This window comes from Mycteria americana, chromosome 3, assembly GCF_035582795.1.
Source record: "Mycteria americana isolate JAX WOST 10 ecotype Jacksonville Zoo and Gardens chromosome 3, USCA_MyAme_1.0, whole genome shotgun sequence".
In the NCBI taxonomy this organism is placed as follows: Eukaryota; Metazoa; Chordata; class Aves; order Ciconiiformes; family Ciconiidae; genus Mycteria; species Mycteria americana.
The window spans coordinates 50,825,579-50,843,468 of NC_134367.1; the positions used below are offsets into that span (position 1 = coordinate 50,825,579).

At 40.2% G+C, this 17,890-nt stretch overlaps 1 protein-coding gene across 1 annotated transcript; it reads left to right on the top strand.

Moving 5' to 3' along the window:
- Positions 1-4: 4 nt before the first annotated feature.
- On the top strand, positions 5-13,573 carry QRSL1 (glutaminyl-tRNA amidotransferase subunit QRSL1). Its single transcript, XM_075498476.1, has 11 exons — positions 5-147; positions 452-611; positions 1,783-1,881; positions 3,344-3,440; positions 5,217-5,393; positions 7,723-7,898; positions 8,024-8,136; positions 9,679-9,871; positions 10,273-10,390; positions 12,421-12,626; positions 13,168-13,573. Exons 1-11 carry the CDS (start codon positions 124-126, stop codon positions 13,374-13,376), a joined length of 1,572 nt encoding a protein of 523 aa, XP_075354591.1. The 5' UTR covers positions 5-123; the 3' UTR covers positions 13,377-13,573.
- Positions 13,574-17,890: the final 4,317 nt, after the last annotated feature.

Consider the following 17,890-nt stretch of genomic DNA (forward strand, 5'->3'; position numbering starts at 1 on the left):
CTTCTTGGCGGCCCTGCCAATGGCGCCGCTCGGTGTTGCGGCAAGATGGCGGCGCCCAGGCGCCGGGCCGGGAGAAGAGTCGCGGCGGGCCGGCGGGCGTGAGGCGGCGGGAAGCGGGCCGCCATGCTGCGCGCCTCCCTCCGCGAGGTGAGTGGCGCCAGCCCGCCCGGCGAGCCGCCGCGGCGCGGGGAGGGCGCGCCGAGGAGCGGGGTGGCGGCGGCGGCGGGGCGGGCTCGCAAGGTGACCGGGGCGAGCGGGCCTGCCGCGGTGTCTCCTCGCGTCCCCCTTCCCCGGAGCCCGGGGCGGCGGGGGACCAGCCACGGCGGGGCCTGGGGGAGCCCTTCCCGCGGGCTCCTTCCCGAAGTGGCAGCCGGGATCGCGCGTTATCCCCTTAACGCCCCGAAGCGGGCTCTGTCACCTGGCTGCCTTGAAAGGGGGATTGCGCTTTCAGGTCTCGGCAGCGTTGAAGGAAGGACATGTCACTCCGACGGAGCTCTGCCAGAGGTGCCTTTCCCTCATCAAAAGCACCAAGTTTCTTAATGCGTACATTACCGTAGCGGAAGAAACTGCTTTGAAGCAGGCTGAAGAGTCAGAGAAAAGATACAGAAGAGGTATGTTTGCTCCTACTTGATATTAGTCCTTAAAAAGCTGTTGTGGAGGAGCTGTGTGTTAGATGAAGCACGTTTTCTTTTTAAAGCAGGGGTATGTGCTACTTGTTTGACTATTAGGGGATGAGGCTTGCGGTTGAGGCTCCTGTGGGTGCATGCTCGTAGGTGTATGCTTGGCACCCAGTAGTGCATTCGGTTCAAAAATCGGAGGCAAAACCTGGACCAAACCAGGCACTGCAGATTAAATAGGCTCTGTGCTTCTTGAGCAGCGCTGCTACTGGTTGCCTCTTCTTTCCCTCAGCAGTTTATTTTGAATTGGTAGCCAATAGTTACCACGAACAGGAACATGCAGTGATCTTTTGCAGGCCTGTTGACTGGGGTAGGCAAACACCTGGCTCAGCCTATCAGGTTTTCAATTAAGAAAGCAAATTAAAATAAAGCAACTTTGTTAATTGCAGTTATTGGTTGGGGAGCAGAACAGCATTCAGTCCTGTTATCTGCAGCATTTAGAGGCTGACCATCCTCATTTTCCTTTGCATTTCCCAGAAGACAGAAAAGGGAAATTTTCACCTAATAGGGTACTTTTTTTCCTTCCTGGGTGACACTTGCTGTCCCTCTGGCAGCTTAAGAAAATTGCCAGCCAGAGTGTTTTGCTTCCTGACGAAGGCCTTTTAATTTTAATTTTTTTTTCTGGATGGTGGATAATTGATCATTTAGGGAAGATTTTTCTCTGCTTCAGTAATTTTTTTAGATCACCTCTACTGTGTATGTCAGGTAGGCAGAATTTATGGCTCCCAGCCTAGGGATGGAGTAGATTTAGGCAGCACCTATGGCGAAATAAGCATTATGTGGTCACATTTGAAGAGGTAAGCACTCCTTTGGGATAGCTAACCTATATGAAAGCAGCTGCCTGTCTTGCAGGCTTAGACACATTTGCAGAGCTCTGCTCTGCGGGGACAGGTCTGGTTTGGGCAGAATGCTCCATGCTAGAGTTAGAATGGAAGATGGTTCTTGAAAATGTAAGAGACAACCATCAAATGCTAAGTGGATAGCATTCTTGCTTCTAAAAAACACCCAAAGGGACATGTAAAATAAACTGTAATTTATGAGAAGGCTATACACATAGCACACTTTGCTTTAATCTCTGTTGTCTTTGCAATAATTCCTAATGCAGGTCAGCCGCTGAGTGTTTTAGATGGAATTCCTATTGCAGTAAAAGACAACTTTAATACAGCTGGCATTGAGACAACATGTGCATCAAACATGCTAAAAGGTACAGTAGAGCTTTTAAAGTAAAATCAGATCTCATTTCAGAACTCTTGCTCTTCTCTTTTGAGGGTTTATGGACTGGAGTCTTCCAGAAATCTAAATATTTTCAAAAAATGGGCTGAACTCATTTGAGAAAATATGTTTATCTAATTTCTTCTGCCAAGCTCATCTGGTATTACAGATGCATCTTCTTCTTGTTTAAGCACGTTATCTCCTTTATTCATATAGTTATATGCTTTTAACAACACAATGTTTATTATAGCCTATATACTAAAAAATAGAACTGTTCTATAGTACGCAGTTTGCTTCATGTTACTTTTAGGTCTACAGGAGAGCAGTCAGTACTGTTCTGTCTAGCAAAATCCAAAGACAGTCTTTTTTGTTTGCTTGGTTTTTGTTCTGTTGATAATTGTTGACTTAAGTATTTTTTTCATACGTCTGTAGGAAGAGTAGACATTAACAATTCTTTTTTCTATATTCCTGATATACAAACACATTCTATAAGGCTTTTTTATTTTTTTGAAATTTCCTAAGCTCATTGTTTCTGTTAACATGCCATGAACATTTTCAAGGCGTCAGAATGTTTTCATAGTAAAAGCAAAAGTAGAAAACATTTCTTATACCTGTTTTATTCTGCACAAAGTAAAACTGAAAAGTTTTGTGGAAGATGGCTCAAGTAAATTAGCAGAACCCTAATCTGATTATGGGGTTTTTTAATAGCAGAAGAAACAAAGTATGACTTTGCCATTTTAAAGAGTGTTACATTACCTGAGATGCTTTTCCTTAAAGCATGTTCTCAGACCCATTGTGATTGATTGCAATGTCATGGCTGAGAGTATTAGGAGTGATGTTGTCCTTGTTGTTCCTGTTGAGGGTGGGGGTGGAGAAACCCCTGTCAATATTCACAGAAGGAATCAGTTGCTACATAGGATCTCATGTGAGTGTCATGGTTCTCATCCTAGTTTATATGAGGTCCAAGTGGTCAACGGTGCACATGTCTGATCACAGGACAGCCAGTTAGTATTTCAGCTTGTGGTTAACCATATGCTCCTTTATCTCATGGTAATGGGAGATAATTCAAGATAGCTTAGCACTTTTCTGTAAAGAGCTGTTTCTCATTTCTTCTAATTTTAGATAGTTCCTGCAAATTGGCTGAATGCAGTAATTTGCTACCCTTGTGGTAACTTGCTTATGTGAAGTCTTAGCTCCACACTCTAGAAATGTATAATCCAGAATTACTGGGTTGTAAATTATGGAGAATAAAAAGACCTTGCAAACAAAACAGCATTTGTTTTACTTTTGCTAAATTTTGGAAATTAGTCACGTTATCTTGAAGCAAAATTTTGGCACTGTGAACTGACAATTCTTATGCATAAATAATGACAACTTTGAAGAGTTCAGAGTAGCTACCTCTGAAAATGAGCTGTATCTCACCAATTGCTCTTAATTGTTATGATTGTTTTCAGGTTATATTTCTCCTTACAATGCTACAGTAGTTCAGAAATTACTGGATCAGGGAGCTGTGCTTTTAGGAAAAACAAACCTAGATGAATTTGCAATGGGGTGAGTGATGTTTATTATTTTTAATGTGTGATTGCACATTGAATAGAATACACACCATCTGTTCTGATCTACCTGTAATCCTTAACTCCTCTTTCTGTGAGGTTAGAAAATAATCAATGCTTACCTGTGAAGAGTATATAGAGTTGCATGAATTTCTCCCTGAGCATTTATACTGTTGTGTAAATGATATAAATGCTGAGCTTTATGAACATAGTGTTCGACTATAGCTGCGTTTGAAGGGGAGGAAGCGGTACAGCCTTTGCAGAAGGCCAAGGACAAGCAGACTTCTTCCAGATCCAATAGTGTGTTAGAAGAATTGATTACAGCAGCCGTTAATTTCTGCCTTTTTCTCTCTCCTTACTGGTGGTTTTTCCCCTTAGCTAATTATTATCATGCCTGCAATGGCAGTCACTGCCTCTGCTGGTCAGCCACTGGAGTAATTTGTAAGAGTACTCCCTGATTTGCTGCAAACAGGCTAATCTAGAGCAACACTTTAAATTGCCTAAGCTAATGTTGGTGACTTTTTGTCAGGAGCATGTCGGAAAATGCTCTCACAAATTGATTCTCCAGCAAATCAGTGACAGCAGCCAAGCTATAGCAGGGAACAGCACAGGGCTGTTAGGGATGGGATTCTCTGTCACCACAGCTGCTGGGTCTGGAAAGGAATGTCTGGGACTTTAGTTACCTATGAGAAACAGTAAGTGTTGTGTTTTGGCTTTGTTTTTATTTTACCTAAACCAAAGACAGAGGCTTGATTGGGAGTTCACATGGATGGGGTGGAAATACTTTGACAGTATTGTCTTGGATAAAGTCATTTCTGTGTCAAAGAGATACTCTTCAGAGGAAGAGCAGGGAAAAAGCATGGGAAGAACTGATTATGCAGTATTACAACTGATCTAAGCTCATTATAGCACAGGATACTCCTAAGAAGGCTTATCCCACCACTGGCCTCTCATCTCTAGTCTGTGCGTTTGCATGGTCTCTTATGCTAGCAGCAACATGGCTGCACCGTGAGTTTGATCAGGGAGCTGATCCAGCTCAAAAGTGATAATGTCTCCGTAAGGTTAGTTTTCAAGTGCTGTGTCAACTGCCACTCTGATGATTTGGCTAAGAACACTGGCACCCTGGAGTGAGGGGGAACATGGGGTGGAGGGTGTGAGGAAGGAGGAAAGTACCCCCCGTCTCCGCTTCTGGCAGCAGCTCACACTTAGGTGACCACAAGCTGACTGAAACCAGTTTCTGAGAAGCTAGTCTAGCACTCTGAACCAGCGATCTGTGGCCTCAGGAGAGGGCTGCAGAGTGAGTAATAGTGTGTTATTTACAGAGAAGTGCTTGTTCCTGCTATTGTGGGATTTTCCCCCCCTCTAGCAGCATGGTTTTCCACAAGACTGTGGTCATCTTCTTTTGCCTTTTCCAAATGCAGGGTTAGGAAACCAGAAGACCTTTCTTTTGAAGCAGACGTGCAGCTTTACTGTTACATAGCTTAAATCAGTTTTATATTTTTGTGATTACGTTATTTTCAGTGGCATTAGAAGAAGTTAGATGAGGTGCGAGTTCAGGTTCTGTGTCAGAAAGGGATGAAGATCTATAAACTTTACAGTTCTGTGTAACATTGTTGAAGTTGACTGCACAAGGATTTACGTACACCAGTCTTTTTGTGTTGAAATTAAATTTGCTAGGATGAGGGATGAGGAATTGGATAAAGAAAAAAAACTTGGTGAATGCAGTGTATCATCTGTCGCTTCTGTCTGTGTTTGTCCTGTCTGACTATCTTAGATCTGGGAGTACGGATGGGGTATTTGGACCAGTCAGAAATCCCTGGAGTTATTCAAGACAGTACAAGGAAAAATCTGTCCCAAAATCCCATTCTGAGGACGGAGAGTCTAACTGGGTAATAACGGGAGGGAGCTCAGGAGGCAGTGCGGCTGCTGTGTCATCTTTCACATGTTTTGCGTAAGAGGCTTTTTAAAATTGTTTTTTTTGATTAAATGTCTCAAAATATGTTGGAAGATTTTAATATTGTAATTTTCTCATAATCTAGTTTGAAGTGGGAGGGTTATTGGCACTGGCATGCAAGGTTTTATTTCGGCATCCCTAGTTTATTCATGGCGTATCATGAAGCCAGAATGAATCCATGTAGGCAAATTTAGGCTTATTCATTCTGAGTGTTATTCAGCGTACTGCTATGACCACTTTCCACTGCGTGAAATAAAATGATAATGGCAGTAAAGGAACAACAGTTTTATTGTTAGTTCCATATGCTCTCTTAAAATTAACATGGGGTTTGTGACACATCCTCTTCCTCAATAAGTGCATTACGTAAATACATGCTGAAAATGTAATTCAGCAGATGAGAGATCCCTTAATTTGTAACAGTATAATAATCTTTCCTCCCCTCCTTTGTTTTTGTAGCAGAGTTATGTAATAATACATGAGATTTGGGATCTAAAAGCTTTCAAATCCCTGACTTAAAAGGATACACAGATGCTTACTACACAGATACTTACAAACTTGTCTGTTTTAAAAAGTTAGATGACACTTCTAGTTTTTGGGGGGTTTGGTTTGTTTGTTTGTTTAAGGAATTTAAACAAGCTAGAATTTTTTTTTACAATAATTATTATCGGCAAGGAATAGCAACACACTCTTTAACAAGTTGTCCTTAACAGTTGTCTATGCTATCTTCCCCATCCAACTGTTAAAAGCAATCTGATCCTTAAAACTTTACACCTTTCATTTTATGCAGTTTTTAGAGCTAGATAGTGGAGCACATTTTATAGAAGATGGTTTCAGTTGTGCTCTTAACTGGAAGGTGTTTAAGAATGCTCTTTCGTTACTGTGTCCTTGTTTACCCATAGACTGTATTATAAGCATCTCTTTTATTGTTAAAATATTTTTGCTAATGCTGATTACAGCTTTTTAAAAAAATATTATGTTTTTATATACAAACCCCAATTTATTTTATGATTTTTTTTAGATGATACCTGTCTTCATCTCATTGCCCTTTGCTAGGATGCAGTCTACTCAATATTTTAATACTGTTGAAACAGAACTTAGTGTAGCCATTCCCAAGGACTGCTGGTCCTTGTCCTGAGCCAGAATGGGCTGATCCTGATAGGGTCTGGCACCTTCTCTTATGTTGCTGGGCATGCTGAACTCCCATTTTGTACTGCTCAGCACTTTGTCAGATCAGAGAGATTTTTCGTCCAGCTATTTTATTGCTTATAACCTATTGTATATCCACTCTGTTAGCTTCTTTCAAGCATCAGGAATGCTGCCAGTCTTTGTCTTTTCAATTTGAGATTTGGATGTACAGAAATGTTACAAAATTCAGGGTGTTTTATATCAACACAAAAGCTTTGAAAAAATTCCACTTCAGCAAAGTCAATTGAACTGGTCAGCCATCTCAGAAAGAGATGCCTATGGGAAAAGTCAAATACCCACTTCAATAAAAATTATACCTCCTTCTGAAGTTTAATTTATTTTTGGCAAAGACTTGGATGAAAACTGTTTTATTTTTTAAATGGTGCTTGAGTTAAAATTATTAAAAACAAGAGAAAAGCAGGTTTTGTTTCAATATGAATTTCTAATTCCATTACAATTTTTGAAATAAAAATCTCAATTTAGAAAGAACAAGGTTTCACCTGTGAAAGAACAAAAAAAAGTCAACTTAAAAAAACCCAAACCAAACAAAAAAAAAATGTCGTGTCCTAAAATTGTACCTAAGGTACTGTAAGCTGGGATTTCTGATGCTATGCTTTGTAGGTTTGGAAACAGGAAAAATATCCTAGACTTCAAAAAGTGTGCCCTCTTATTAGGGGCAAGAAGCGTACTGTGTCGCTATTTATTTGTATACTGGAAGATGCTGCTTCGCAGTGTACTGGCTACTGAATAAATAAGATATCAATGTCTGAAAATTGTACACTAAATCACATGAGGCGTATCTCTCGGAGTCCACAGTATTGGAACAGACCAACAGAGAAGGCAGAAGTAGATATTTAGGGTCATATTCAGATGGCCTGAATTCTACCCATCTGCCTCTGCTTTGTGAAGAGAACTGGGCTCTCCTGATGGCTAATTCAGAGACCCTAAGAAAAATAAGAGAACAGGTAAAAAATAGCAGACATAGGGAGCAGACTGAAATTTAGGCTGTGTGATTATGACTTCTAATCTGGAAGAATTCACACATTTTTAAATCCATGCATCTTAAAGCCATACATTTTTATTATTTGGAAGTGTTCTGAATTTTTTTATTATACTAATGATAATCCTTTTGAAACCATAGAGCCTTAGGGTCAGACACAGGAGGATCTACCCGAAACCCTGCTGCTCACTGTGGTGTAGTAGGTTTAAAGCCAACATATGGACTGATCTCTCGCCATGGTCTCATTCCTCTAGTGAACTCCATGGATGTGCCAGGAATCTTAACCAGATGTGTGGATGACGCAGCAGTTGTGTTAGGTATTACTACTACATGTGTCTTTGTATACAATATATCTTTATTTACGACATTGTCGCAAAACAAATTGAATTCTGGCTACCCAATGTACCTTTTCCTGTTCTTCGTATGTCATGTCATATTTCAGGTTCACTTGCTGGACATGATCCTAAAGACTCTACCACAGTTCAGGACAACTTTAAGCCATTTGAACTACCCAATTTGACTGATGTCAGCAAGCTCTCGATAGGAATTCCGAAGGTAATATTTAAGTCCTGTCAACAGTTGTGGACAGGAGCAGCAAATAGGATGCCTAACAAAAAAACATTTGTGTCTTGCCCACCATCTCCCAGTATCTCACGATTTAAAACAGCGAAGACAGTACGAGCAGCTCCTGGAAAAGAGCAGCATGTGCTCTGTTGCCTGTGCAGGCGACTCAGAGTGAGCATATGCTCATGCATCATCTAAAACATTTTGTTGTCGTTGTGGGAAGCACTGTCAGGAGGTTCCAAGAGAAACGGGGGACTTCAGTTCTTGGTTCTCTCTGTTGCTCTTTCATCAGTCACCTGTATAACCTCAAACAAGTTGCTCTTAGTGCCTTCTCACACAGTGAGGTTAGTACTGGTTTGTGCAGTGCTTTGAGATACTTGTCTAAATGGCACTGTGTTAATACAAAGCAGAATTTTAAAGGCAATTGAGTGGCACAAGGAGCTGTGATTCGCAGAGTTCTAATAAAGGTTGAAAGACAACCGTAATCAGGCTTCTGATGTATGCAACTCAATCATGTTTGTAACTATAAGGATACTTGCAATTTAGGCACAGCATTTGGGACTTCAGCCTATTTTTAATTTAGTAAAGGCTCTGCCTTCAAAGAGGCAATGTGAATAACTTTTATTGTTTTGATTCTCAGTATTGGAACCTGTGCTAGAACAGGTATACCAAAAGATTTAATTTGGTAAACAGAGATGCCCACTGACCAACTATTCAGGATCTATGAAATGCAAAAATTGTATGCCTAGAAAATTCATCAGCTGCATAGTGTTTAGATTTTGATAAATCTAATACAGTGGTATTGGTTAATTATTCATATCCTTTGGACAGTTGTTTTCTACTGCTACAGATTATCCTAAACAGATACATGCACATATTAAACATGGGTCACAGCTACACAGAAGTTGGACAGTATTATGACTCTGGTATTGTGGGTTAGAACTGAAACAAGTATCTTCAAAAATAGAGAATTTTAATAGGATATCTGTAACTTAGCTCTTAAACAGGAACATAGCTTATCTAAGTTTTCTCCCAACCCCTTGATTGTAGTTCTTCTTTAGTGGGTTGTTTTGTTTGTTTCACTGAGGCATGGCAGTTGCCACTGATATGCTGTGGCCATAATTTCTTTTTATCTTTCCTACTCACAGCAGCCCTAGTATTAGGATTTAAACCTGAAGATTTTCTACCCATGAACTGCAGAGCAGTGCAGTACAGTCTCCATGAATAGACAAATAAGTGGATAGCTGGGCAATTTCTCCTTCAGAAGAAACTGCTGAAATTCCATGGTCTGCGATACGTGGGTTGATCCTACCAAGATGAACATAACATTCGTCAGAAGACTGAATCCTATTAATTTGACACTGCTTGATTGTATAATATTTAGTAGATGCAAGAAGCTTTAATAAGTACTTTAAATCATATAGTGGTGAGGTAATAGTTTCAATGTATTTTTAGCAAAGAGTATTTGCATTTTGGTTGCCATTAGAAGTAAACAGGTATGTAAAATCACTCCACTTCTTGTTTTCCTCCAAGGAATATCATGCACCAGGGCTTTCTAGTGAAATTCTGGCGCTTTGGTCAAAGGCTGCTGACCTCTTTAAGAATGCAGGTGCTAAAGTAATCGAAGTGAGTCTACCACACACTCGTTACTCAATTGTCTGCTATCACGTGCTGTGCGCAGCAGAAGTGGCATCAAACATGGCCAGGTTTGATGGACTGGAATATGGTAAGGCCTTTGAAAAAACTTTTTTCTAAGACAATAGAAACATTGCTGGATGCCATTAAAAAGTATTGGTTTTAATAGATACGCTTTTCATGGTTGAATGCTTGGTGTTATTTCTCCAAGATGGAATAGAGTAAAAACCCTGTCCAAATAAAAATGAGTAAATAAATGCATACTTTAATATATTTCACTTCTAGACATGTGAGCGTCTGGGCTTAAAATCTGTTTAATATTTCTATAATAAAACAGGAATATACTTCATTGTTTTTCCAGAATAGTAGCATGTCAGCATGTCATAGCAGCACACAGCGGCCTATTGTATTACTATGTATAACAATATCTTATGTTGTTAAATCTTAAGGATTACAAAAAGTATTAATTCCCAAATTGCTTTTTCTTTTCAGGACACCGTTCTGACATGAACAAGTCCACAGAAAGTATGTATGCTGCAACACGACGAGAAGGCTTTAATGATGTTGTAAGAGGAAGAATTCTATCAGGAAACTATTTCTTGTTGAAACAGTAAGCAGAACATCTTGAAACTCAAATTTGCCAAGTTAACAATTTTTTAAGCAAATGGTGATTAATTGTTCATCATGACATGAAAAAAAATTTGTCCTTACACTAGTAGCTACTTGTATTATTATTATTGCTTTAGCTATATAATACCTAGTGAACTGTTAATACTGAATGAAAATGTTTTCCCTTAGTCTTACCAGTGAGCCTCCTGAATTAAATAAGTAAAATAACTTAGTAATTTTTATTTTTTCCCCCTACCAGAGTATTATTGGCACCCATTAGTTAAATTAAGCAAAAATCTATGCTATCGTATGACATTGAAATCATACTGAAGCCATTACTGTTGTAGTGTTGAAAGTTCTGTAGCTGTTAATCTCATTAAAACTGCATAGAAAAACTGCTGGTACATTCTACTGAGGTCTTCTAAAGCCAGAAGATATGGCAATTAAATTAACTGTAGCCCTTTGCCTCCGTATACAGGGAAAGGAAGGCACTGGCAGAGGTACTGAACTGATGTCTTAACAAAAGACAGGGTTTTGTTTCTATCCAGCTCATGTAGAGAAGCTGGTGCCTGGATCAATTTCACTTTTTTTTTTTTCTTAGTTTTCAATCCTTATCCAACAGTCCTAATTTATGTTAGTAAAAGTGCTGTTTTTCTCTGTCTTAATTTGTTCAGATACAATATGTATATTGTATACATATACATCTGTATATGTTCTACAATAACAGAAATATTAGTCGTGTAATCAGTCTCAAAGCAAGTGCACTACAGAAACAGCTCTGTCAGCAAGAGTATTCATCAGATGTGACTTCTTGTTGCTCTCAGACAGGAATGTTGTCAGTCAATATGTAACAACCAGCTTTTATGGAATGCCGACATTCCTGCCAAGTGTGCTCCTTCTGGTTACAACTGTCCAGATCAGCTTTCCTAAGGCTACTTTAAAATTCATGTAGTTCACTCTTCTGTGAAGGAATATATAATTGGCTTCCATCAAGATTGAACAGGAGAGTTCTGTTCCTGTCCACAGTAAATTACTTTTGAAGAACAGAACCCAACAGCTAGGATGATTTCAGAAATTATTGTAGAAAAGGGGCTAATTCCCATGATAACTTGGATCTTCTTAACTTGAATCTGCTGTCTGTTATTGATTATAACCATTTTCATTGCAGTTTTTCAGAAACATGAATCTTTAGATTACTCTAACAAAGTAGGTTTTGGGCAGTTTCAGTTGTTTTATCTACAAACACTGTGGCATGTAGCAGTTGTTAATACCCCCTTCCTTTTTCTTTTTTTTTTTTTTAATAGCTGTGGTTTTAGATGGCAATTACTTTTGAAACTGAATTTCTCTGAATTTAAGGATTCCACATTTACCAGTTCTGCATATGAAGTTAAAAGGAACAATAGACATAAAGCTGACTAATTGGTTTCTGCTTCAGAATTGTGTAAAGACAGTTTAGAATTCCATAGACCACATGTTTACATGAGAAAAAAAGGTTAGGGAAAGATCAGGTCTTTATAGTATTCTACAGAGAAGTATACTACAAACACATACATAGTTTTAAGTCCCTTTGGAGTCCTCCATAGATGATGGGACTTTTTCACATGCTTTAAGTATCTTGCTGGATTGAATCCTAAATGATTAATGCCTATTTTCCAGGCCTGCTTAGTTTGGTATTGTTTCTAGGCTTTGCTGTGCTGCCCTGCAGTGAAATTCAATAACAGTTTAGTTTCAGAAAGGTGATAAAAGTGTTGGTTTGATTTTTAGTTAATTATTTTAAACTAGGGTTTTGTTTTCCCTTCACCTTTCTTCAGCAGGACGCCCTCATCTCTTCCTTCTTTGACAGCTTCATTGCTATGAGAGCATAAACACCATGTTTGATGACTAAGCTTCTGGTATATCAGAACCTCAAGTACCAGTATTAGTCTTTTAGCCAGAAGGAATACTGGGCTTGTCTTTTCTACAGTAACTGAGAAAATAAGTTCTGTATTTTTGGAATTAGTGTCAGGCCCTCATGTCCGTATTTCTTTCTAGGAACTATGAGAATTACTTTATCAAGGCACAGAAAGTCAGACGTCTCATTGCCAATGACTTTGTGAAGGTTTTTGGGAGTGGTGTTGATATTTTACTCACTCCTACCACTCTGAGTGATGCAGTACCATATATGGAATTCATCAAAGAAGACAACAGAACCCGCAGCGCACAAGATGACATCCTAACACAGGCTGCAAACATGGCTGGTGAGCAGGGACAGGAATTCAGCTACAGTTTCCCCTGTCTCGTAATTTTTAATGTCTGTTCCCTTCAGCTATTTATCTTCTTCTTTAGAATCAAGATACTTCACCTCTGTCTTTTAACTCTTCCAATGATAACCAGGTATAAGGATAGCTTATTTATGAAATGCTTTAAAATATAAGACTAGATTTTAAAATGGGTGGGAGCTGCAGATAAGATGAATCCATTCAAGTTCCAGAGACTGAAATCTCTTCCTTAGAAGAGTTGATTCTCTTTTCAGGGGATGCTGACTCTTTAAATCACTCTATTTCATTTCTTGTGATCACCTGACAGTATCCTTAGTTCATTGCCTGAAATTATTTTAACTAGAATTGTAGAATACCAGGCTGGAAGGGACCTCAAGGATCATCTCTTCCAACTTTTCTTGGCAAAAAGTGGTCTTTTTCCTCTACGTAAAAACAATTCTAAGAGTAGAATTGTTAACAAAAATTACTCCAACTGGATTTGTGTAATAGTAAGTCTTTGCATGTGTGTCTTTTCTTTCAGGACTGCCAGCCATAAATGTTCCTACAGGTCTTTCGGAGAGAGGCTTGCCACTTGGGCTTCAGTTCATTGGACAGTCATTCCAGGAGAAGCAGCTTCTCACTGTAGCCAAATGGTTTGAAAAACAAGTAAAATTCCCAGTGATCCAACTAGAAGTGAAGAGGCACGACCACGGTGCCTTTCAGCATCAGAAATCTGCTTCTTTTTCATAACACGGGACTTGCTAGTCAGCTAAAGCAAGAAGGCTATGGGGATGGTCTAAAAATGTATACCTGCAGTTAATTCTCTTTTGCAGAAATAAGAAGCCATTTTAAGGAGACCATATACGGTAATGCAGGATGGACTCATCACAGCTTGTTACTATGTAATTAAGGCAAAGTGAATCATTAAACATGTCTGTTATTAAAAACCCTTTCTAACTGATATTAAAACCACCATGTCGAAATTATGTATCATATGCCTGTGGAGCTGCTTTTTTTCCATCCCCGGAGGGCGCATAAGGTATCTGGCCCAGGTTGGTTAAAGAACGAACCTGAACCTTCCTGTGAAAATTGCATCATTGCCAAAGGATTGGTTTCCTTCTGGAGCATAGACTTTTGTAATGGAACAACCAGACAAGCTCTAAGGAACAAAAGTATCAAGGATCTGTTCACCAACAGGTAAATACAAAAGGAAATAAGGAAATAACACATAGATAGTTCACTTTAAAAAAAAAAAAAAAAAAAAAAAAAATCCCTTCTAGCAAACTCACGCAGGAGGTGAAATAAACTCCAGGTTTACAAATCATGGTGATTACTCTGGTTACGTTCATTGTAAGAATGATGAATTCCAGATTTCTTCTGGGGAAAGATGCCTACTAGTCCTTGAGTAGTTATTTTCTTCTTCCTTCATCACTATTCTTTATAATCAGCACTTAATTTCTTTCTTAGTAAGTATTCATTTTATCTTCTTCAGTGTTACTCTCCATAAGAGTAATACAACCTATTCCTTCATGGATGGTCATTCAGCACAATAGTAATTTGAAACAAATTTCAAACCCATAATGTTGGTAGACTGGAAGACCTACTAAACAACTAATACCCTGTTGTGAATGTTGTAGTTTCCATTTTTCGAAAGTTGAAAAAGTATGAAGGATAAATTGGTAGATTTGTTTTTGCATCAGATTTGCTTTCAGTCATAGTATACAGCTTGCACAGATGTAAAAAAGTGTAGGGTGGGGAAAACGATTGTGACTTAGTCTGATATGGTAACATACAGAATCTTTCTGAATTACATCTTGTCTTAGACCATACTGTCACCTATATAAAAAAAAATCGCCTTATTTCTAAAAATTGCAAATGAATTGGTGAATTTTCCACACCCCAAGGTGAGCTATTCCAGTACCTTTGCCACATGATTAAAATGGTACACGATTAAAAATCCCACATGAATAAAATTTAAAAAATAAAATTACATTTTTAATTTAAATATTAAAAACCAAGATATACCTTGTTTCTTGTCTGATGCTATCTGGCTTGCTTACATAGAATAGTATTCAAGGAACTTGCTTTTTCTCTTAGTGGGCAATGATGAACTGGGGATCCCAACAGATGATTTTCACTGCCGTCTTGTCCAACAATTTAGGTATGCTTTAATCATACTGTCACTGTGCATGCCCATAGCAGCTTGCTGGCCAGAGCTCTCAGTGAGGTTACCCATTAACCAAGTTGGAATACCTGGATATATACTTGAAATACCTGCTCTTTGGTTCACAGTCAGGTCCCAAACCCAGACCTGCCACCTGCTTTTTCTAAAAGTAAGGGTCGGTGTCTTCTGCTGAGAGCTTGAGATAAAGTCCTGCCTGCAGAGAGCATTCCTGAAGGGACGTCAAGAGCCTTGGAGTGTTACTCACAGAAGAGAAGAAGCGGAGAATTGTGCTGTCCTGTGGAAATTCATTCTGGACTGACTTCTGGTCCAGAGGAAAATGTCTACTTATGCTTGGCAATCTTTCTCTTTAAATTTCCCCCAACATTAAGAGAAATCTGATGGAAAAAATGGATCAAGGCAAAGATCCCCATTCCATGTTTGTCAAGCAGCTAGAGGAGGGGTAGGTGAAGGGAAACTGTTCTCACTACTGTTTTTTAAAGCAGGGCACTGATTCCAGTCTCCAGCATCCTCTAAACAAGCATTCAGATAATCAGGAGAATTGGCTGTTCCGACTCTAGGGTTTCTGCTGTTAGTAGATTTCCGAGTACAGAATAAGTATGCAATGAAATATGCAGTGGTGAAGGTACAAACGAGACAAGCGGGCTTCTTCCCCTCTCGGCTGTTTTGCATTTTTGGGGACCACATGCCTCTTTCTGCCCTCCACTATCTAATGCTGGAATTTCACTAAGCTAGAGGTGAGGGCTTGGGAACCAGCATGGTCGAGCAGCATCAGGATATAAGCAACAGTTCCTCAAGTTTTGCAAGAGGATAGCTAGAGACTTTTGCTGTCTTCACATTACAAAGCCATCTCAAAGTAGTTGACTTGGCCTCGCAGCAGTTCCTGAAGTAGCTTAACACCTCTGCTTACCTGTAAATATAGCGGTTGTGAGGGTATCTCTGAGCAGAGCTTTATGCAGCTGCTACCAGTGCCAAGTCACGGCTCCAGAGTTATAAACAGTAAAGTTCCTATGACGGATAATTAGACTCTCAAAACCCCTTGTTACAGAAGTAGAGGAACTCCAGGGAGCAGGAAGGTCTGGGGGTAAAAAAAAAAAAGGGAACAAACCCCTGCCTATACAAACATTCTGTGCAGCTGTCTTGAAAAACAATTTGCTGAAATGATAGAGTTGAAAGTTTTACGGCATTGCAGCATAGCCACAGCAGGGGGTAGGTGTAACCTTAGTACAGACTGAGCCCTGATAATTCCAGTGCTTCCTGAAGGAAACAAAAGCTACAGCTTTAGCAAACAAGCCATCTGCTTAAATCGTTGGGGTCGTGAAATTTTTTCTTCAGGTAATGAGAAACTGTAAGGACATTGTATAGTGGAAAAGTTATTTTTGAGAAGAAAATTAAGAGCTTTTGCTGTAAGATGTTTTTAAATGCAACTGCAATCCAATGTTACCGTTCATGCGGTTTCCATACGTGTATTTTTCCCCTCACCCTACTTAACAGACTCACAGTAATGAGACACTGAAAGCAAACTTTAACCCGACTGCGGCTGCCTCTGTTCCTGCATTTGTCAGTTTTAGGTGTCGGGCACTCAGTAGTTACTGTGACATGGTAGCTTCCCCTTACATAGCGCTAGTCACTTCTCCATTGCTTTTATGATTGGCCTAGGAACGAATCGGTCTGGAAAGCTGCAATGGGGCTTTGTAGCCTTCCTGGGGTGTCTCAGGGGTCCCTCCTTCAGCTCTGCTCCCCAGAATACTGAGAGCAATACCACTGCACTCATGTACAGCAGATGGGCAACTGAAAAAGGATGAAGAGGTGTGCACAGCCTATCTAAAAATCTAAGAGACTGCTAGAGTTATACAGCAGTCATACTTCATGTTAAACCGGTGCCCACAATGCCACCAGAGAGGGCAGGGAACAAAACAAAGAAGTCAGAGGAGCAAAAAAGGTTTATCTAAGTTTGTTATTTTTCAGTATGTCTCCCAAATAAAGAGGAAGGTATCCAATTACAGGAATGTTAGAAAGAGGCAGGAAATTAAAAACACTCACAATCATCTTAATTAGCTTACCGCACCTTTGCTTGACTAATGTCCAGATGCAATTAAGGGATTCCAAGCGAACCTTTTTTTTGTAAACAGAAGAAAGGTTTTTTCCCACCCAGCATGGGCATCCTCCCCTGCTCACTGTTGCACAGCAGTAAAAGGTGTCTTTAGCTCAGCGGTGCAGGGCATTTGGAGAAAGCAGCAGGAACCCAGCCAGGCTTTGCCTGGTCCTGCGTGCAGTTCTCTGCCCTTGGTCTATGATCCGATACCCATACAATCAGGGTGTAAGTGCTGTTGAGGGTCGCAAGCAAATGCTGCGGCACAATGTGTGATGAAATGGACTTCAAAGTGGTGGGAACTGAAATTTGTTTAGCTAGAGGGACTGGTTTTGTACATCACTGTGTTGGTTGGTGAATGGATTTGTGTGGCCTGCCTCGCCACACTGCTCATAGCGTGTGATGGACAGGCAACGGAGACTCCTGGGTTAGATGCCCATCTTCAGGGGAGGGTGCACGGTGGTGGGAGAGGAAAGATGGGCTGAAAGGCTGCTGCAGGTGGGTGTAAAAGATGCAGCGAAAAGGGAGCAGGAGCAGAGATGGGGAAGTGGTCAGTACTGGCTGGCAGCAACTGGGCACCCGCCTGTACTGTACTGTGAACTGGGACAGCTGCTGGGTTGCAACTGCTGTTTGCCAACACTAATCCCAACAGGGAGACAAGCTCCTGCGCTGCAGCGTATGGAGTAGAAGCACTAGGCACTTCGTTGTGCCACCCAAAAGGGGACGTTTCAGCTTGGGAAGAGACACAGAGAAGCACAGAAAGGTTGTCTAGGCAGGCTGTGAAACACCAGGAGGTAGAAAACACATGGAAGAGGGGAAGGATTACGTGTCATAGGAGCTGGTAACTCCTTGGAGAAGCCAGAGATTTAGGAGAGGAAGATTGAAGAGATAAAGGGCACAGGGATGAGGAAGCAGAAGTATTCTGGTGGAGGGGCCCCAACTTCATGTTCCTAAGTTGAAATCTTTGAAGGTGGGTACCTTTGTGAATTG

What these genes read in the sequence shown, in the direction of transcription:
- QRSL1 (XM_075498476.1), top strand. Translation starts at nt 124, where the DNA reads ATGCTGCGCGCCTCCCTCCGCGAG. An exon ending in AGAGAAAAGATACAGAAGAG is followed by an intron (nt 612 to 1,782) that starts GTATGTTTGCTC and finishes TTCCTAATGCAG; the next exon opens with GTCAGCCGCTGAGTGTTTTA. An exon ending in ACAGGCTGCAAACATGGCTG is followed by an intron (nt 12,627 to 13,167) that starts GTGAGCAGGGAC and finishes CTTTTCTTTCAG; the next exon opens with GACTGCCAGCCATAAATGTT.